We start from the raw sequence: 22,431 nt of genomic DNA, 5'->3' as shown, positions 1-22,431 counted from the left end.
ATCCCAGCAGGTAAAAAGCCGCACAGGACCTCAGCAGGTAAAGAGCCTCACAGGGCCATAGCAGGTAAAGAACCCCACAGGACCTCAGCAGGTAACGAGTCCCACAGGACCTCAGCAGGTAAAAAGCTCCACAGGACCTCAGCAGGTAAAAAAGCCCCACAGGAACTCAGCAGGTAAAGAGTCCCACAGGTCCTCAGGAGCTAAAAAGCCCCACAGGACCTCAGCAGGTAAAGAGTCCCACAGGTCCTCAGCAGGTAAAACGCCCCACAGGACCTCAGCAGGTAAAGAGCCCCACAGGACCTCAGCAGTTAAGGAGCCCCAAATGATCTCAGCATGTAAAGAGCCCCACAGGACCTCAGCTGGTAATGAGCCCCACAGGACTTCAGAAGGTAAAGAGCCCCACAGGACCTCAGCAGGTAAAGAGCCCCCACAGGTCCTCAGCAGGTAAAGGCCCTACAGGACCTCAGCAGTTAATGAGCCCCACAGGGCCTCAGCAGCTAAAGAGCCCCACTGGACCTGAGCAGGTTCAGAGCCCCACAGGACCACAGCAGGTAAAGAGCCCCACAGGACCTCAGCAGGTAAAGAGCCCCACAGTACCTCAGCAGGTAAAGAACCCCACATAACCTCAGCCGGTAAAAAGCCCCACAGGATCCCAGCAGGTAAAAAGCCGCACAGGACCTCAGCAGGTAAAGAGCCTCACAGGGCCATAGCAGGTAAAGAACCCCACAGGACCTCAGCAGGTAACGAGCCCCACAGGACCTCAGCAGGTAAAAAGCTCCACAGGACCTCAGCAGGTAAAAAAGCCCCACAGGAACTCAGCAGGTAAAGAGTCCCACAGGTCCTCAGCAGCTAAAAAGCCCCACAGGACCTCAGCAGGTAAAGAGTCCCACAGGTCCTCAGCAGGTAAAAAGCCCCACAGGACCTCAGCAGGTAAAGAGCCCCACAGGACCTCAGCAGTTAAGGAGCCCCAAATGATCTCAGCATGTAAAGAGCCCCACAGGACCTCAGCTGGTAATGAGCCCCACAGGACTTCAGAAGGTAAAGAGCCCCACAGGACCTCAGCAGGTAAAGAGCCCCCACAGGGCCTCAGAAGATAAAGAGCCCCACAGGACCTCAGCAGGTAAAGAGGCCCACAGGACCTCAGCAGGTAAAGAGTCCCACAGGTCCTCAGCAGCTAAAAAGCCCCACAGGACCTCAGCAGGTAAAGAGTCCCGCAGGTCCTCAGCAGGTAAAAAGCCCCAAATGATCTCAGCATGTAAAGAGCCCCACAGGACCTCAGCAGGTAAAGAGCCCCCACAGGGCCTCAGCAAATAAAGAGCCCCACAGGACCTCAGCAGTTAAAGAGCCCCACAGGACCTCAGCAGGTAAAGAGCCCCACAGGTCCTCAACCGGTAAAAAGCCCCACAGGACCTAAGCAGGTATAGAGTCCCACTGTTCCTCAGCAGGTAAAAAGCCCTACAGGACCTCAGCAGGTAAAGAGCCCCACAGGGCCTCCACAGGACCTCAGCAGGTAAAAAGCCCCACAGGACCTCAGCAGGTAAAAAGCCCCACAGGACCTCAGCAGGTAAACAGCCCCACAGGACCTCAGCAGGTAAAAAGCCCCACAGGACCTCAGCAGGTTAAGAGCCCCACAGGGCCTCAGCAGATAAAGAGCCCCTCAGGACCTCAGCAGTTAAAGAGTCCCATAGGACCTCAGGTCAGCAGGTAAAGGGCCCCACAGGACCTCAGCAGTTAAAGAGTCCCACAGGATTTCAGCAGATAAAAAGCCCCACAGGACGTCAGCTGGTGAAGAGCCCCACAGGACCTCTGCAGTTAAGGAGCCCCACAGGGCCTCAGCAGGTAAAGAATCCCACATGACCTCAGCAGGTTAACATCCCCAGAGGACCTCAGCAGTTAAAGAATCCCATAGGACCTCAGGTCAGCAGGTAAAGAGCCCCACAGGACCTCAGCAGGCAAAGAGCCCGTCAGGACCTCAGCAGTTACGGAGTCCCAAAGGATCTCAGCAGGTAAAAAGCCCCACAGAACCTCAGCAGGAAAAGATCCCCAGAGGACCTCAGCATTTAAAGAGTCCCATAGGACCTCAGGTCAGCAGATAAAGAGCCCCACTGGACCTCAGTAGTTAGAGAGCCCCACAGGACCTCAGCAGGCAAAGAGCCCAACGGCACCTCAGCAGTTAACGAGCCCCACAGGATCTCAGCAGGAAAAAAGCCCCCAGGACCTCAGCAGGTAAAGTTCCCCAGAGGACCTCAGCAGTTAAAGAGTCCCATAGGACCTCAGGTCAGCAGGTAAAGAGCCCCACAGGACCTAAGCAGTTAAAGAGCCCAACAGGATCTCAGCAGGTACAAAGCCCCACAGGACCTCAGTTGGTGAAAAGTCCCACAGGACCTATGCAGTTAAGGAGCCCCACAGGACCTCAGCTGGTGAAGAGCCCCACAGGACCTCAGCAGGTAAAAAGCCCTACAGGACCTCAGCAGGTAACGAGCCCCTCAGAACCTCAGCAGTTAAGGATCCCCACTGGATCTCAGCAGGTAAAAAGCCCCACAGGACCTCAGCTAGCGAAGAGCCCCACAGGACCTCTGCAGTTAAGGAGCCCCACAGGGCCTCAGCAGTTAAGGGGCCCCACAGGACCTCACCTCAGACGCTCCACAGCTTCGCAGGCTGTTGCATTCTGTCAGCACCTCTGGTGGGTCACAGTTCTTACCGTAACTCCTGAGAGCCAATGCTTGATGCCTCTTCCATGTTCCATGGTGGCTCAGAGAAACAGTGACTCTGGCAGGGGGTCTGAAGGGTGCACACCTACACCCTGGGTGCAAAGACGTTTATCCCCAGATTTTTAGGCTACAACACACCTTCTTGTAGAGTGGTATCAACATGCACGGCAGGGGTAGGGACTGATGCTGAATGAGTCCCAGAGGCTCTTGTACAACCGCAGTTTATCATGGCGAGGGCCCAGCTTCCTAGTGCTGACCACCCTCCAGGTGCTAAGTCTTTGCTCATCCCAACCTCTTATAGAAAAAGGATTTGATGCTTGTTTCCCAACAACTGTCAGCAACCATTCGATGCAAGGCCTCTCACGTGAATGCACCGAGAGTACTCGGTGCTGTTAGTAAACACAGCGCTTACTGAGCCGATGCACTCCCTCATGACAAGTTGTTGAGTTTACTAGTTCTTGGAGTGCAGGTCAAATACTTCACTTAGCTTACGATCTCCCAGGCTACCCCCTTGGACCCAACAGGGGGTAAAATAAGATCATTTTATAATCCCTTGTACCTCTTTATTGTAAATAGTTACCAGAAATGTGATTACAAATATAGACTTAATGTGTATAAATGCATTTTTTAATGAGGTCCAAATTCCAAACCATGCCACCAGCAGAGAGAATATATCCTGCAAGTCACACATTAGCAGAATGGCTTCAGTGTGATTTCCAGCCTTGACACAGGGATGCCTTGTCTTATTTCTGCATGTCAGAATAGATACATTAGTAACCACACTACTTACCTGGCTATGGTAAACATATATATTTCTGTAGCTATGTGTTTTAATATCATACAGTGACAGGCAAGTGGTTTGTCAGCATATAGCTGACTAGTCTTATGTTGCATGTGCTGCTCTGAAAGTCAGAGCTTGCCATAAACACAGTGCACATATCACAATGCCTCGGATTACCAGACCCCAGAGATGATAAGGTGCAAAAACAAATAAAGAACCTTGAGTCTAGGGGTCCAATAAAGATGTGAAACGGAGGGAAAGACATAGTTGGAGAATGTCATACACACACATGTAGACACACACGAGACATATACACGAGAAGCCACAAACATAAGCATATTTACACACACACACACACACCCGTAAGCACACACACTACCAGGCACACAGGCAGCCACAAACATAAGCAGATGTACACACACGTAAGCACACACATGCAGACACAAACACAAGGATATGTATACACACACACACGTAAACGCACACACTACCAGGCACACAGGCAGTCACAAACATGAGCAGATGTACACACACATATAAACACACACACAAGCAGACACAAATATAAGTATATGTACACACACACACATGTATAGGCACACACTAACAGGCACACAAGCAGACACAAACATAAGCAGATGTACACACACACACACACACACACACACATGTGAACACACAGACTACCAGACACACAAGCAGACACAAACACATGACACATGTAAACATACACAGTAGCAGACACACAAGCAGACACAAACATAAGCAGATGTACACACACATGTAAACACACAGGCTGCCAGACACACACGCAGACACAAACATAGGCAGATGCTCCCACACACATGCACAGACAATCACTGACACACAGTCCACCGCTCCTGACCCACACCAAAGCACAGGTGTTCATTGTACATACAAAGGATACGGTTGCAGAGTGGATGCCAAGCGAACTTCGATACAGTCTTTGGTGACCCTCAGCACCCCACCCCTTCCCACCTGACAAGACCACTGGTGCTGAACCAGCACTAAAGAGGTACTGGGTGGGAGAGAAGCCTCAAGCGCTGCCTTCTCCCTTTCACATACCTAGGAAGTGAGACAGCAGCGCCCCCAGGTGTAGTGTGGCACTCCATTTCTCAGCAGCAGTGGGCAGTGCCCCCCTGGACTGAGATGCCCCCTCCGACTGCTGCTAATAGCACATGGGTGCCCAGAGAAGCATCGCCTGGCCCCTGCTGTGGTCTGGGAGGGCCCTTGTGCATGTGCAGTTCACCCATCCATCTGCAGGCATGGGTGAACCTTAGTACAGTCTCTGGTTGGAAGGCCTGGTCTGGAGCCTTGCATGCTCCTGACGCCTGGAACTGACCTCCCTGGACTGATATCCCCCCCTCCACCGGCTTCTGATAGGACATGGGTGCCTTGCGTAGGTTTGCCTGGCCCCTGCACTGCACACGCTCAGGGAGGGCCCTTGTGCATGTGCAGTGCATCCATCCATCTGAAGGCATGGGTGAACCTCAGTACAGTCTCCGGTTGGAATGCCTGGTCTGGAGCCTCGCGTGCCCCTGATACCTGGAACTGACCTACCGGAAGTAGGGGAGAGCCTTACCAGTGTTAATGAAGCCGCTGCCACTGTTTGTGGTACTAGTGTGCATTATTCACTCTCAAGTTCCATCACATGAAACACTGAAGCCTGCTGACTACACTTAGGTGGGAAATATTGCTGCAGAAAAATTCACCAAGAAATAAAATAGGCAACAGGATGGACCCCTGAGGACACTGTGCCCTCTTCAGAGATGCTCCAGTCTAGAGTCAGTGAAACTGCATCACTGAGGAATGAAGGGGGAGCGAGATTGATTGTTAACCTCTCTTTTGGGTCTGAAACTGTTGTCATCATGAATGTCCCTGTACAACAACTGGGGCATGATCTGAAATCACCTCTGATCTATGTTTCTTTATACACCTCTACCTCCACAGGGTCAAGACGGTGCCAAGGGGGAGAGAGGAGAAGACGGCGAACAAGGGCAGGCGGTGAGTGTTGGGTTGTGTTTTTTTCCCCCGAATCCCTTTGAAGTTCACTTGTGGTTTCTGCTTATCTCAGAAGTTCTGTCTCCTTACCTGTAGCTGAATACTTTGCTACCTCCTTCTTTACAGAGCTCTGTTTCTGTCTGGAGTTGAATACTTTGCCCTCACTCTGTGGAGTTCCCCATCTGTAGATATGGCCCTGCGGTCTCTTATTCCCTGCTTGTCCTCTTCAAACACTGCATAAAAGAGCTGTACACATACTCGTACCTGGTAAAATCACATAGGGCCCGATTCACAAAGGTAAACTTAGACCTGAAGTCCAAGGGCCCGATTCACAAAGGTAAACTTAGACATGAAGTCTAAGGGCCCGATTCACAAAGGTAAACTTAGACCTGAAGTCTAAGCTTAGACCTGAAGTCCAAGGGTCCGATTCACAAAGGTAAACTTAGACCTGAAGTCTAAGACCCGAAGTCCAAGGGCCTGATTCACAAAGGTGAACTTAGACCTGAAGTCTAAGCTTAGACCTGAAGTCCAAGGGTCGGATTCACAAAGGTAAGCTTAGTGGGTCCGCTTCACAAAGGTAAACTTAGACCTGAAGTCTAAGCTTAGACCTGAAGTCCAAGGGTCCGATTCACAAAGGTAAACTTAGACCTGAAATCCAAGGGCCCGATTCACAAACGTAAACTTAGACCTGAAGTCCAAGCGCCTGATTCACAAAGGTGAACTTAGATCTGAAGTTTGAGTTTGGACCTGATGTCTAAGGGCCTGATTCACAAAGGTAAACTTAGACCTGAAGTCTAAACTTAGACCTGAAGTCCAAGGGCCCGATTCACAAAGGTAACCTTAAACCTGAAGTCTAATGGCCTGATTCACAAAGGTAAACTTAGACCTGAAGTCCAAGGGCCCGGTTCACAAAGGTAAACTTAGAACTGAAGTCTAAACTTAGACCTGAAGTCTAAACTTAGACCTGAAGTCCAAGGGCCCGATTCACAAAGGTAAACTTAGACCTAAAGTCTAAGGGCCCAGTTCACAAACTTAAACTTAGACCTGAAGTCTAAGCTTAGACCTGAAGTCCAAGGGCCTGATTCACAAAGGTAGACTTATACCTGAAGTCTAAATTTACCTTTGTGAATCAGGCCCTTAGACTTCTCATTGAAACTTAGACTTCTGGTCTAAGCCTACCTTTATGAATTGGGCCCTTAGACATCAGGTCTAAACTTAAACTTCAGGTCTAAGTTCACCTTTGTGAATTGGGCCCTTAGATTTCAGGTTTAAACTTAAGCTTCAGGTCTAGGTTTACCTTTGTGAATTGGGCCCCTAGATTTCAGGTCTAAACTTACTTCAGGTCTAAGTTTACCTTTGTGAATCGGGCCCTTAGATTTCAGGTCTAAACTTAAACTTCAGGTCTCAGTTTATCTTTGTGAATCGAGCCCATGAAGACCTCCCTCAATTCACCAGTAATAACCATGGACAGAGACTTATCACTTTAAGCAGCTCAGAGTGAACTGACTGTGACAGGGTGGGGTTATATAAAGCTCCTTAAAGTACAGGGTCTGTATCTAGCTCTAGATGAATCACTTGGACCATTTCCCTGGAGTGGTTGGTCAGCCATGTCTAAATTTGATATCCTTTATACAACAGAGTGCTGCTTAAAAATGTAGTGCTGCATTGCGGAAGGATACAAATCTGCACATAGCCAGGTTTACTGAGAGTCACCCTCATGCAAAACATTGGGTGTTTAACACAGTGCACGGCCTTGCACCCTGGTGCAAAGGCGAGACATCAGTGTTGCACATAGACTTTGTAGGGACACCCTCCAGTACAATTTTCTATGCGAAAACAGCCACAGAAGAGCAAGCCACGTTAATGTGTGTTTTTGCGTAAATACACCAGCAACACTCAAGTACTGTGCACAAACCACATTTTCCCCCTCATTTGCGCCTCGTTTCCTGGTTTTGGGACACAGTCAGTAGTAGAGTTTGCGCAGGTCACCCCCTTTGCAGAAATGAACTGGGGATTGGCCCTTTCGAGCACAGAGCAGTTTGACTCTGCGCAAGGGTCTGCTTTCAGCACTACAGAAGCTTGAACACTCGGAAGTTGATTTGTGCTTCCCTTTGGGTCAAGCGAATGCCAGCGCAAACACATAGCAAGTCTAAGCCTAGGTGGCCCTGTGACCACTATAGTTTTATCTGTAAACGACTCAGCTGTCCTCTGATTCGGTTTAGTTCTCTGTCTTTGTAGGTTAGTCTTAGGGGCCTCTGTTTGTCTACAGCTCTCCCTTTCTTGCTGTCCCTGTAGATAGACCCCATGGTCTTCTGCTTCTGTGCAGGTCTCCGTGTCTCTCTGTAAATGAATCCCAGGGTCCTGTTTCTCTCTACTTCTCTGTAGTTGGTTCAGTGTTGTCTCTATGTCTGTAAGTGAATCTTTTCACCTCTAAATCTCTATAGTTCTGCCTGTATCTGTAGATGAATCCACTAGCCATAGATTCCGTATGGTTCTCTGTCTCTGTGGATGAGTCCTAGCACCTTCTGTTTCTCTACATGTCTTTGTCCTCTATGTTACTGTCTCTATCTGTAAATTACTCTTTTGACCTCCGTTCTTCTATAGATCTTTAGATGAGTCTTTGAGGTCTCTGTTTCTACACAGTTCTATGTCATTATGTGGTTCCATGTTACTTCACTCATCTGATTAATGTTTTCTACCTCCTGTAGGGTTCCCCAGGTCCCACCGGTGAGAACGGCCCACCTGGTCCTCCAGGGAAGCGGGTAAGTACACATGTTACATAATGCGTTGGCGTGTAGAGGAATTGTGGTGTTGTGCCAGCATGAGGTTGAGGGCTGGTGTGACTGTTCCATCGGTCTGTTGAGCAATGGGTTATCTCGTTACAAGCGGACTCCTGGGTTGGCTTCTCTGAGTGCGTGATATGGTTGTACGCATACAGTCTAGGGCTATAGTGGTGGTGCCATCTAGATGATGAGTGATGTGGTATCGCCCTACAGGCGGCCTCCAGAGTTGTCTCCTCTAAGCGAGTGGTGTGGTGTGCGCATATAGTCCAGGGCTGGAGATGTTTCTCCATCTAGATGATGAGTGATGTAGTATCGCCCTACAGGCGGCCTCCAGAGTTGTCTCCTCTAAGCGAGTGGTGTGGTGTGCGCATATAGTCCAGGGCTGGAGATGTTTCTCCATCTTGATGATGAGTGATGTAGTATCGCCCTACAGGCGCCCTCCAGAGTTGTCTCCTCTAAGCGAGTGGTGTGGTGTGCGCATATAGTCCAGGGCTGGAGATGTTTCTCCATCTAGATGATGAGTGATGTGGTATCCCCTTACAGGGGGGTTCCAGAGTTGTCTCAAGTGGTGTGGTGTGCGCATATAGTCCAGAGCTGGAGAGGTTTCTCCATCTGGGTGATGAGTGATGTGGTTTCTCCCACCAGGCGGCCTCTGGAGTTCTTGTAGTCTACGCGTACATTTGAGGGCTGTAGGGGTTGTTCCTTTTGGGGGATCTGTTTAAAGATATGATTTTGCTATCTCAGTGGCGGGTGGACTGGACTCCAGCTGCTACCTTGTTTGCCCATCCTGTTATTTCTGTTCTTTCACTTCCTTCTATGGGAAGGTCAGTGGTGCAGCCTTTCCATCAAACCCCTTCCTCTCATGCTTGGTGGGGAGCAGAAATATGAAAGTTGGGTACTGACGCAGCCGAGTGCCAAGTGCTAGACTTGCGGCCTGTTGTCTCATCCTCCCAATATAATGGCTCTGCCACACCACTCCTTCAGATGGGTACCCACTATCACAGTAAGAATGTCAGCTTTATTACAGCTCCCCTTATCATGTAAAAGACTCCCACCAGTGATATTTTGGAGAATAAGCATAATAGAGGGGTCCTTTAATAAAAAGTTAGCAAATAAATATTGTAATAATGTAGGTTATTCGTCTAGGAACCCCTCCTATTTTCATGTAGGTAAGTTGGATCCTCATTGCTCTGCACAATGTTAGATTGCTGCCAAAGCACAAAACAGAAATCGGACTTTCTGCTTTACCATGAGTGAGATTTCTTTTATTGCTAAGACAGGGATGAAAGAATACTCTGGTCTGGATATGGGTCTTGCAGTCCCCAGGGGCGACTAGATCCTGTATGTTAAGACAGTTGTCGGGGTCACGATTGTTTTTCAATACCACCTATCGATATCAACTTCTGCAATTAACTTTGGAGAAATGTCTGTTTAAATGTCCGATGTCCCAAGTGTCGACCAGGCCGGGCTTCTGATTTCAGTAACTTATTTAGCCCATCGTAGCTCTCTAGTTGCTCATGAAGCAGCCAATGAATCATACTAGGAAACTTGAACATCAATATTGACAATGCCCACAGGCGGGGAATCCCCAGTGCCGACGGGCCCCTGCCTGTGGACTGACTGGTGCTGGCCCATCATGCCACACCTTATCTGAAGGCCACCTCTGTTCCGTCATGAGGCACAGGGTCAAGACTGATTTGCATATTGCTTGGTCTGATCTGGGGTGGCAAAGTGAGCTAAAGAACGATGATGGATTTAACCCAGATCTGTGACTGGGGGTGAGGGTCTGAAAAGTTTCACCGCTCCACTCATCATCTTCTTGTGTTTGCTTTGTTCGCCCTAAGTTGGCAGGGTATGTCCAGGCGTGGGTCCCTTGCTCACTTTGCCACTGGATTCAAGATAGCCTGGCTGATGAGGGCTGTTACCCCGAAACTGGTCCCAGGATCCTTGTTTCCGGTCCAGGGAAGACATGGCTTGGCAGTTTGGGCTGGACTGTTCCCATGAGGCCCAGGGTCTGAACTGGGGTGGCGAAGTGAGCTAAAGAACGATGATGGATTCAACCCAGATCTGTGACTGGGTGTGAGTGTCTGAAAAGTTTCAGTTCTCCGTCCATCATCTCCTTGTGTTTGCTTAGATATGCAAAACACCAGCTTCCTGGGTGCTACCCCTGAGATTGAGCTGCACTCCCCATCAGGGTGTTCGACAGAGGAGAGTGCCTCTGTACCGTGGTAGTCCAGCAGCAGAACAACCCTGGCCAGTGCTGTGGTGGTGGCCTTGGCGCTGATGGAATGGGCCGAAGGTGCTCAGGATTTCTTTCTTGGACAGGGCATAGCATGTTTTTATGCACTGGATGTTCCATCTGGAGAAGGTCCTCTTTGGGCCACCCTTCCTTTCTTAACACCGGCAAAGCCAATAAATAGCTGTCCATCCACCCGATGATCCTTATTGTGCTCAATGTAAAAACACACGCTCTTTTCCGGTCCAACTTATGAAGCCTTTCCTTCTCCTTACATTGATGTGGCAGACAATAAAAAGCAGTAAGATTGCTAGGTTGTACTAGGCTCTACCACGCCAAAGGTTGAAACCACTTTCAGCAGAAAGTAAGCACGTGTTTGTAGCACCACCTTGTTACCTTGTGAGGAAGGTGTTATACGGAGGTAGCACGGCGAGCACCAGAAGCTCTCTCACACTGCGTGCATACGTAATTACGATGAGGGATACCTTCTTTAATGGTCAACATTCTCAGTGAAGAACTTCACATAGGCCCCAAGGGCATGTGCATTAAGAACGTGAGGGCCACGTTAGGGTCTCACTGTGGCAAGATAAAGAGAGGAGCTGGTAACACATATTTTGGCCTTCGAAGAATGCATCACAGCCAGTGACTTGAATAACAAAAGATGGTCTGGCAAACGCAGGAAAGCTGAAACCTTTAACAGTAAAGCCTTGCCGGACCAATGACAACACAACCATCAGAACACCAGACAGTATGTCCTATAGCGGATCAATGTGACAGTCTGCGCACCAGGCCACAAACTTCACCCAACAACCAGAATAAATAGATTTGCTAGACGGGCACCAAGCTGCAAGGATCGCATCAACTACTTCTTCAGGCAGATCAGTCCCACTCAGTTGGCGCTGCTCAATCTGGCAGAGCAGTGAGGAATGCTCCAGGGTTAACCTTGCTGGTGGAAGCTTGAACCACCAAGCTCCCAGGAGTCTGGTGCTAGGTCAGAATGGCCAGATACCCAGGTGCAGGCCTATGATACCCAGCCACAGGGTGAATTACTGAAAGCATCAAGCATGGCTTGGACTTGGTGGCCATCAATGTCTCTGCCAAAGCTTCTACATAGGCACCTGGCCACTCCACCAGGCAGGACTGCCTTCATTCTCAAGGCCGCAGAGAGGGGCAGATGCCCAGGTGCAGGCCTATGATACCCAGCCACAGGGTGAATTACTGGAGGCATCAAGCATGGCTTGGACTTGGTGGCCATCAATGTCTCTGCCAAAGCTTCTACATAGGCACCTGGCCACTCCACCAGGCAGGACTGCCTTCATTCTCAAGGCCGCAGAGAGGGGCAGATGCCCAGGTGCAGGCCTATGATACCCAGCCACAGGGTGAATTACTGGAGGCGTCAAGCATGGCTTGGACTTGGTGGCCATCAATGTCTCTGTCAATATATAGGCACCTGGCCACTCCACCAGGCATTACTGCCTTCATTCTCAAGGCCACAGAGGGCCGTTTCACCTGATCAGGAACTGCTTTGGTATTTGTTCAAAAGGTGAAGTAACTGCGGTTAGAAGTGTCTATCAGAAGAACAAGTTACTTACCTTCAGTGATGCCCTTTCTCATGGATTCTCCTACTGCAGACTCCTCGGCACCCTCCCACCTCCCCTTTCTGTGAAGTGGACTTTTAGGGTTCTGAAAAAGGGTCACAATCTAGGTTTTTCACTTTGCAATGTTTTGATCAGTAATTGTTGTTCCATGCCTTGGCACGCGAAAGAAGTTAAAAAGAGAACTACAGTCAGTGTGCAGGAATGGTGCCTATATATGGTGCCTATATATGGTGCCTATATATGGTGCCTATATATGGTGACAGGGCCTTGAGACCCTCACGGATGAGTAGTGCGCTCTGTAAATCCCTGATTGATTGATTGATTGATTGATTGATGGCTGTCAATCACGGGTGAGTAGTGCAGTCTATAAATTCCTGATTGATGGCTGTCACTTTGGCAGCCAGTGGGAGGCCACCGCAGAGTCCGATTGTGCCACCTGCCGGCGCCTGGGTGCTATTGCTTAGACAATTTCTGGATCCAGTATGACTCTTGGGGTGAAGGGGAGGAATCTGTAGTTAGATAAAGTGGCCACTAGAGGGAGTTTTACCAAAGGTAAGAAACTTGTTCTTTTCGAGGTCTGTGAAACCTTAGCTTCATATTTCAGCACAAAAATTCAACAAATACAATCTACCTTTACTTTTACTATTGGGAATTCTGTTCTTGACTCATCAGCTAATTCCAATTCTTATCTGACGACTTGCTCTTATTTTCTGTGGATATCCGCTCTAACTCTTTTTATTCTTGGAAGAAAATTTACAGATCTCTTGTTGATCCCTGTCCAGCTGAAATGTTTCATCCTGCAGTTCATGTACTTGCTCCGACTATAGTCAATCTCATTAACTGTCGCGTTTCCACTTCTTATGTTCCACCCAGGTGGAAAACCTTCATCCAATCTTAACTTGACCTGTAATTATCGCCTTGTTTCCGATTGCCTTTCCTCTTTAAGATAGCAGAAAGAAAAGTCAGTAAACAGTTTACATTGGCTCAATTATGGCAGCTATGGAAACTGGTGCTGCACCTCCTGAAGGTATCATTGTGACTGTGTTCAAAGCTCAAGTTGCCCACGTCCAATGACCAGCTGCTCATTGGTCATACATTAAGAACATTAAACACGCAAACGAGAGGCAACAAAACAAAGAGTACACAAAGAGAGTTTGTACAAGAAGCAACGTTGATAAGACTAGTGGGTCCTGTTTGTTTGTGCCTGTCTTTTGTTGGTGTTATTCGAAAAACACAAACACAGCCAAAGTGTTTCGCCTTAACATAAAGGCTTCCTCAGGGCAGCTTTACATAGAAAGCTTATTATCAGCTAAACAGCGCAAATAACGTCACAAGGAACAACCAAAATACGATGTGTACTTTTTAGGAACAAGTTTGTGTCCCTCAAAGCTTAAAAAATCGAAAATTCTATGGTACAATTTGAAGTAGCGTGTTCAAAATTCTGAAGTTAAAGCATCCGAGCCGTGTACAGCAGGTCCATGCAGAAAGTACTTTCTCTTTTCTAGCAGAGTGACAGGCTTGGAGCTCATCCATCCTGGAGAAGCAGGATCTTCTTGACCCGCCTCCCACCACGACCCAACAGCATTCCTCCATCCTGGGGAAACCCAGGGAATGAGTGCCCTCTTGACCCCACCAAGCTCGAAAGACATCCAACCTGGGCAAACATTTACCTGTCGACCTATGAACTCATCCAACCAGGGGCAAGAGTGACCTCTTGACCCCTCTACAGCTAACAACTGATCCCACCTAAGGAAATTAGGGAGAGTGACCTCTTGACTTTGTGAAGGCGCTCAACAAATCCAACCTGGAGACGGTAATGTCTTGACCCCATTAACAGTAGGAACTCATCCAACCGAGAGGAGCAGCGACCTTTTGACCCTGCCAAGCTAGAAACTCATGGAACCATGGGAAGTGGTGACCTTTTGACCCCTCTGCAGCTAGGAACTCATCAAACCTGGGGAAGGAGTGAACTCTTGGCCTACCACAGGTAGGGACTTATCCATCCTGGGGAAGGAGTGACCTCTTGACTAAATGAAAGGTAGAAACTCACGCAACCCTAGGATGCAGTAACATCTTGACCCCATCAACACTAGGAACTCATCCAACCTGGAGGAGCAGTGACCTTTAGACCCCACCAGGGTAAGAATTCTTTCAACCATGGGAAGGACTGACCTCTCGACTCCGCCACGACTGTGAACTCATCCATCCTATGGAAGGACTGACTTTTCGACCCCACCACGGCTACAAACTCATCTAACCAGGGGAAAGAGTGGTCTCTTGACCACCGCTTTGCTGTCATCTATCCTATGGGGAGACGAGGATTCATCCAGTTTGGTAATCTTGCCACACTTTCAATGTGCTTATTCAGAGACGGTTGGAATATTGTTATGTTGTGATAAGTGTATTTGTAAAGCACACTACCTCCCGCGAGGGTATCCTGGCACTGAGCAGGTGTGAGCCTACCTCTGCCTATGGTAGGCTGGTTAATTGAAAAACTAGGTCTTCAGCTTCTTGTGGAATTCAAGAAGAGAGGAGGGGCTCCGATGCGAGAGGGAGTCCGTTCCACGCTTCAGGCTTTCAGAGCGATGTAAGAGAACACCCGTCCTCCTGATATGGTACTGTGTATGCGTGGGATGGCTGCGAGTAGGAACGCCGGTGTCTGCTTGTTTGGTGGAAGGAGAGCGCGTTTGTATCGGGAGCAGTGGAGTTCCCCCCACTGCTCCCCGAGGTGTGCTGTGATGCAAGTTCTGTGTGGGAGGTTGAGGATGAGTCTGGCTGCCGAGTTCTGAATGGCTTGTAGTCTTCTAGTAAGTTGCTCGGTGGCCCCGGTGTAGAAATCCAACTTACTTGTGTCGATGGCCATGATTGAGAGTTTTCCTAGAGTTGCTTGGGAGCCATTTGAAGATCTTGCTCACATCTCCAGGGTGCAGTGACCACGTTGACTTGTGTGGGAATTTTCAGTTAGTTGTTCATTATTTCAAGGTTCCTGCCGTGGGGTCTGGGTGTGCGTGTGCGTGCGAGTTTGGCTGACCACCAGTTGGAGTCCCATGGTGAGGCATTCTTGCCAAAGATCACTACTTGTGTCTTGTCGGTGTTGAGCTTGAGACAGCCGGCTTTCATCCTGTTAGCGACTTCAATCATGCAGCGGTGAACTTGGGGTCTTGTTAGAGAGGGGGAGTCGAGTCGCGTGTCATCTGCATGTGAGATGATGTTGATGTCATGTGCACGGATGACGCTGCCATAGACATCATGTATGTGTTGAAGAGGGTAGGGCCGAGGGATGAGTCTTGAGGGACTCCACAGATATTGAAGGTAACGGGTGTTGCCGCACGCAGTTTTTGTGCTAGTCCAGCAAATGAATCGTTAAATGAGGATTAATGTAAGAACTTAGTCTTTTCATGTTCGTTTCCTCGTTGTAAGGTGCACAGTTCACACCAGCTTTTGCTGTGCTATTGTCATAATTCTGCTGTATTAACACTGCATAAAGCGTGCATAAATCTGCTTATGGCAGCTCAGACAAACGTTTTGTGCTTTCACCATCTTTACCATTTTTGAAATGCAGGCCCCAGAAGTCATAAAACTTGGGAAGCAGAAACCATTACACAGTATCCCACAAACACACCCGATGGGGGGCAGTGACCTCTGCCCCGGAAGAGCTCCATAGCTGCGAAGGGCATCCATGTTATATGTGACAGCTTCAGTCAGTTCTGGCTTTTTGTGCATCCTCGCTGTGCATTCTGTGCCTGCCACTCACGTACTTCTACGATGAAACTACAAGTCCCAAAATGCAGAGGGTCGGCGACTGAAAGGCAGGACTGGCTGGAGGTGCCACACCTGACAGGGGCCCCTTCAGCCCGTACCAGGGATGCGCCGATACTATGGCCACCGCCTGGGGGCACTGGGGCCCTCCAGGGCGGGTGACAGGCAGATGCCAGGGCCCAGGGGCCCTCCAGTTCGAGCGACAGACAGATGCCGCTGCCCTGGGGCCCTCTAGAACGGGTGACAGGCAGATGCCAATGTCCTGGGGACCTCCAGGGTGGGTTATAGGCAAATGTCAGTGCCCAGGGGCCCTCCAGGGCGAGTGACAGACAGATGCGGCGGCCCTGGGGCCCTCTAGGGCGGGTGACAGGCAGATGCCAGGGCCCTGGGGCTCTCCAGGGCGGGTGACAGGCTGATGCCAGGGCCCAGGGGGCTTCCATGGCGGGTCACAGGCAGATGCCAAGGCCCTGGGGCCCTCCAGGGCTGGTGTCAGGCAGATGCCAGGGGCCCTCCAGGGCGGGTGACAGGCAGATGCCAGGGCCCTGGAGCCCTCCAGGGCGGGTGACAGGCAGATGCCAGGGCCCTCCAGGGCGGGTGACAGGCAGATGCCAGGGGCCCTCCAGGGCGGGTGACAGGCTGATGCCAGGGCCCAGGGGGCTTCCATGGCGGGTCACAGGCAGCTGCCAAGGCTCTGGGGCCCTCCAGGGCGTGTGACAAGCAGATGCAAGGGCCCTGGGGCCCTCCAGGGCGGGTGTCCAGGGCGGGTGACAGGCAGATGCCTGGGCCCTCCAGGGCGGGTGACAGGCTGATGCCAGGGCCCAGGGGGCTTCCATGGCGGGTCACAGGCAGCTGCCAAGGCTCTGGGGCCCTCCAGGGCGTGTGACAAGCAGATGCAAGGGCCCTGGGGCCCTCCAGGGCGGGTGTCCAGGGCGGGTGACAGGCAGATGCCTGGGCCCTCCAGGGCGGGTGACAGGCAGATGCCAGGGCCCTCCACGGCGGGAGACAGACAGATGCCAGAGCCCCGGGGGCCTCCAGGGCGGGTGACAGGCAGATGCCAGGGGCCCTCCACGGCGGGAGACAGGCAGATGCCAGAGCCCTGGGGGCCTCCAGGGCGGGTGACAGGCAGATGCCAGGGGCCCGGGGCCCTCCAGGGCGGGTGACAGGCAGATGCCAGGGGCCCTCCACGGCGGGAGACAGGCAGATGCCAGAGCCCTGGGGGCCTCCAGGGCGGGTGACAGGCAGATGCCAGGGCCCTCCAGGGCGGGTGACAGGCAGATGCCAGGGGCCCTCCAGGGCGGGTGACAGGCAGATGCCAGGGGCCCTCCACGGCGGGAGACAGACAGATGCCAGAGCCCTGGGGGCCTCCAGGGCGGGTGACAGGCAGATGCCAGGGGCCCTCCAGGGCGGGTGACAGGCAGATGCCAGGGGCCCTCCAGGGCGGGTGACAGGCAGATGCCAGGGGCCCTCCACGGCGGGAGACAGACAGATGCCAGAGCCCCGGGGGCCTCCAGGGCGGGTGACAGGCAGATGCCAGGGGCCCTCCACGGCGGGAGACAGACAGATGCCAGAGCCCTGGGGGCCTCCAGGGCGGGTGACAGGCAGATGCCAGGGGCCCCTTGCCCCATCCCTCCCCAGCCCAGAGTGTAAAGAGATCTGTGCTGTTTCCAGCTCTCTCCCCCCAGCACACAATCGGCCCTCTGTTCACATCTGCCTCCCATCAGGCCGGCCCACTGGAGCAAAGGGCCAGTGTTCCCCGGTGTCCCGTCCAGGAAATTCCAGCACATTCCAGTCCGTGGGACGCGCGGCAGCTTCCTAATGCAAATATATACAGGGCTACCGGGCAGGGGGCTGCGGTCGGAGGGGGTGGGGCGCCTCGCAGAGATGAAGGGGCTTCTTTGAGCTGTGCGCTTGTCTAATGTCTCTTTCTCTCCTGCAGGGTCCGGCGGGCACACCTGGTCCGGAAGGTCGCCAAGGCGAGAAGGGCTCAAAGGTACCCGGCTTTCATCCTCACCACGTGCCCTGACGGGAAGGGGTGTGGGGGTTCAGTCCTGGGTGGTGGTGGGGGAGGGAGGTCAAAAGTACCTACAACTTGGCTTCATACCGTGTCCTTATAAGGAGAATGGTGGGGTTCACTCAGGTATGAAGTCTCCAAGGTACGTGGCTTGCATCTTGATGACGTGTCCTGATGGGGGGGCTAAGTGGGTTTCTGGGGTACAGAGTCTGGAAGGTACACCTGCCCCGTTTCCCTATGGCGGTGGGAGAGGGTGGTTGGTTCGCTGATTTACACAGTCCAGAAGTTACCCGAGCTCCCGCCTCAGCCCTGTGACCTTGTGTGCGGTGGCTGGGTCTGGATGGGCACTAAACTAGCCCCCTTGATTACAAGCGCTTCTTCAAGGAATAGTGAGGTGCACTGGGGTACGGAGCCTCGAAGGTACTGGGGCCCTGTACTTCATCACTTGTCCTCATTGGAGGTCTGATGAAGTGCACTGGGGTACAAAGCCTCGAAGGTAACACCAAGCAGTTTCAGGAACCAGATGACTCAGCAGCAGACAGGTAACGCCTACCTGTGTCGGGAACCAGATCTCTCAACAACATTCAGGTAACGCCTACCTGTGTCAGGAGCCAGATCTCTCGGCAGCAGACAGGTAACACCTAGCTGTGTCGGGAACCAGATCGCTCTGCAGCTGATAGTTAACACCCTACCAGTGTCAGAAGCCACATCTCTCAGCAGCTGACAGGTAACACCTACCAGTGTCAGGAACCAGATCTCTCAGCAGCAGACAGGTAACACCTACCAGTGTCAGGAAACAGATTTCCTAGAAGTAGACAGGTAACACCTACCAGTGACAAGAGCCAGATCTCTTGGCAGCAGACAGGTAACACCTACCAGTGTCAGGAACCAGATCTCTCAGAAGCAGAAAGATAACACCTACCAGTGTCAGGAACCAGATCTCTCAGCAGCAGACCGGTAATATCTACCAGTGTCAGGAACCAGATCTCTCAGCAGCAGGCAGGTAGCACCTACCAGTGTCAGGAACCAGATATCAACTGCAGCAGACAGTTAACACCTACCAGTGTCAGGAACCAGATCTCTCTGCAGCAGGCAGGTAACACCTACCAGTGTCAGGAACCAGATCTCTCAGAAGCAGACAGATAACACCTATCAGTGTCAGGAACCAGATCTCTCAGCAGCAGACAGGTAACACCTACCAGTGTCAGGAAACAGATTTCCTAGAAGTAGACAGGTAACACCTACCAGTGACAAGAGCCAGATCTCTTGGCAGCAGACAGGTAACACTTACCAGTGTCAGGAACCAGATCTCTCAGAAGCAAAAAGATAACACCTACCAGTGTCAGGAACCAGATCTCTCAGCAGCAGACCGGTAATATCTACCAGTGTCAGGAACCAGATCTCTCAGCAGCAGGCAGGTAGCACCTACCAGTGTCAGGAACCAGATATCTCCTGCAGCAGACAGTTAACACCTACCAGTGTCAGGAACCAGATCTCTCTGCAGCAGGCAGGTAACACCTACCAGTGTCAGGAACCAGATCTCTCAGAAGCAGACAGATAACACCTATCAGTGTCAGGAACCAGATCTCTCAGCAGCAGACCGGTAATATCTACCAGTGTCAGGAACCAGATCTCTCAGCAGCAGGCAGGTAGCACCTACCAGTGTCAGGAACCAGATATCTCCTGCAGCAGACAGTTAACACCTACCAGTGTCAGGAAGCAGATCTCTCTGCAGCAGGCAGGTAACACCTACCAGTGTCTGGAACCAGATATCTCCTGCAGCAGACAGGTAACACCTACCAGTGTCAGGAACCAGATCTCTCAGCAGCAGACAGGTAACACCTATCTGTGTCAGGAGCCAGATCTCTCAGCTACAGACAGGTAACACCTAACAGTGTCAGAAGCCAGATATCTCCTGCAGCAGACAGGTAACACCTACCAGTGTCAGGAGTCAGATATCTCCTGCAGCAGACAGATAACACCTACCAGTGTCAGGAACCAGGTCTCTCAGCAGCAGACAGGTAACACCTACCATTGTCAGGAGCCAGATCTCTCAGCAACAGACAGGTAACACCTACTAGTGTCACAAGCCAGATCTTTCAGCAGCACTGAGGTAACACCTACCAGTGTCAGGAGCCAGATATCTCCTGCAGCCGACAGGTCACACTTACCATTGTCACTGGAAGCAGGTCTCTCAGCAGCAGACAGTTAACACCTACCAGTGTCAGAAACCAGATCTCTCAGCAGCTGACAGGTTATTCTTACCAGTGTCGGGAGCCCGATCTTTCAGCAGCAGACAGGTAACACCTCTTAGTGTCATGAACCAGATCTCTCAGAAGCAGACAGGCAACACCTACCTGTGTCAGGAACCAGATCTCTTAGCAGCAGACAGCTAACACCTACCAATGTCAGGAACCAGACCTCTCACCAACAGACAGGTAACGCCAACCAGTGGCAGAAGCCAGATCTCCCCTGCAGCAGACAAGTAACACCTACCTGTGTCAGAAACCAGATCTCTCAGCAGCAGACAGATAACACCTACCAGTGACAGGAACCACATCTCCCAGCAGCAGACAGGTAACACCTACCAGTGACAAGAGCTAGATCTCCCAGCAGCAGACAGGTAACACCTACCAGTGACAAGAGCCAGATCTCTCAGAAGCAGACAGGCAACACCTACCTGTGTCAGGAACCAGATCTCTCAGCAGCAGACAGATAACACCTACCAGTGACAAGAGCCAGATCTCTCAGAGGCAGACAGGCAACACCTACCTGTATCAGGAACAGGATCTCTCAGTAGCAGGCAGATAACACCTACCAGTGACAAGAGCCAGATCTCTCAGCAGCAGACAGGTTATTCTTACCAGTGTCGGGAGCCATATTTCTTAGCAGCAGACAGGTAAGAGCTACCAGTGTCAGGAACCAGATCTCCCATCAGCAGACAAGTAACACCTGCCAGTGTCAGGAACCAGATCTCTCAGCAGCAGAAAAGGTAATACCTACCAGTGACAAGAGCCAGATCTCTCAGCAGCAGACAGCTAACACCTACCAGTGTCAGGAACCAGATCTCTCAGCAGCAGACAGGTAACACCTACCCGTGCCAGGATCCAGATCTCTCATCAGCTGACAATTAACACCCTACCAGTGTCAGAAGCCAGATCTCTCGGCAGCAGACAGATAACACCTAGCAGTGACAAGAGCCAGATCTCTCAGACGCAGACAGGCAACACCTACCTGTATCAGGAACCAGATCTCTCAGCAGCAGACAGGTAACACCTACCAGTGACAAGAGCCAGATCTCTCAGCAGCAGACAGCTAACACCTACCAGTGTCAGGAACCAGATCTCTCAGCAGCAGACAGGTAACACCTACCCGTGCCAGGAACCAGATCTCTCATCACCTGACAGTTAACACCCTACCTGTGTCAGAAACCAGATCTTTCAGCAGCAGATAGATAACACCTACCAGTGACAAGAGCCAGATCTCTCAGCAGCAGATAGATAACACCTACCAGTGACAAGAGCCAGATCTCTCATCACCTGACAGTTAACACCCTACCTGTGTCAGAAACCAGATCTCTCAGCAGCAGACAGATAACACCTACCAGTGACAAGAGCCAGATCTCTCAGAAGCAGACAGGCAACTCTTACCTGTATCAGGAACCAGATATATTCTGCAGCAGACAGTTAACACCTGCCAGTGACAAGGGCCAGATCTCTCCTGCAGCAGACAGGTAACACCTACCAGTGTCAGGAACCAGATCTCTCCTGCTGCAGACAGTTAACACCTACCAGTGTCAGGAACCAAATCTCTTCTGCAGCAGACAGGTAACACCTACCAGTGTCAGGAACCAGATCTCTTCTGCAGCAGAAAGATAACACCTACCAGTGTCAGGAACCAGATCTCCAAGCAGCTGACAGTTAACACCTACCAGTGTCAGGAGCCAGATCTATTCTGCAGCAGACAGGTAACACCTACCTGTGACAAGAGCCAGATCTCTCCTGCTGCAGACAGGTTATACCTACCAGTGTCATGAACCAGATCTCTCACCAGCAGACAGGTAACACATACCAGTGTCAGGAGGCAGATCTCTACGCAGCAAACGGGTAACACCTACCAGTGTCAGGAACCAGATCTCTCAGTTGCAGACATGTTTTACCTACCAGTGTCAGGAGCCAGATCTCTCAGCAGCTGACAGGTAACAACTACTAGTGTCAGGAGCCAGATCTCTACGCAGCAGACAGGTAAAACCTACCTGTGTCAGAAACCAGATCTCTCAGAAGCAGACAGGCAACTCTACCTGTGTCAGGAACCATATCTCTCAGCAGCAGACAGATAACACCTACCAGTGACAAGAGCCAGATCTCTCAGCAGCAGACAGGCAACACTTACCTGTATCAGGAACCAGATATCTTCTGCAGCAGACAGTTAACACCTACCAGTGCCAGGAACCAGATCTCTTCTGCAGCAGACAGGTAACACCTACCAGTGTGAGGAACCAGATCTCTCCTGCTGCAGACAGTTAACACC

The 22,431-nt window shown here is 51.2% G+C and overlaps 1 protein-coding gene across 8 annotated transcripts in view; it reads left to right on the top strand.

Moving 5' to 3' along the window:
- COL11A2 (collagen type XI alpha 2 chain) overlaps nucleotides 1–22,431 on the top strand; it is a 348,341-nt gene that overhangs the window by 279,517 nt on the left and 46,393 nt on the right. For all 8 annotated transcript variants that reach the window (XM_085619742.1, XM_085619662.1, XM_085619350.1 and 5 more), the window contains 3 exons: nucleotides 5,464–5,517; nucleotides 8,223–8,276; nucleotides 17,827–17,880. In XM_085619742.1, coding sequence (XP_085475868.1) covers nucleotides 5,464–5,517; nucleotides 8,223–8,276; nucleotides 17,827–17,880 — 162 coding nt within the window. The remainder of the gene's footprint in view (nucleotides 1–5,463; nucleotides 5,518–8,222; nucleotides 8,277–17,826; nucleotides 17,881–22,431) is intronic.

The sequence above is a fragment of the Triturus cristatus genome, chromosome 1_1 (assembly GCF_964204655.1).
Source record: "Triturus cristatus chromosome 1_1, aTriCri1.1, whole genome shotgun sequence".
Lineage (NCBI taxonomy): Eukaryota > Metazoa > Chordata > Amphibia > Caudata > Salamandridae > Triturus > Triturus cristatus.
The sequence above is the reverse complement of the archived record's forward strand: the minus strand, read 5'-3'. Positions and strand labels throughout refer to the sequence as shown.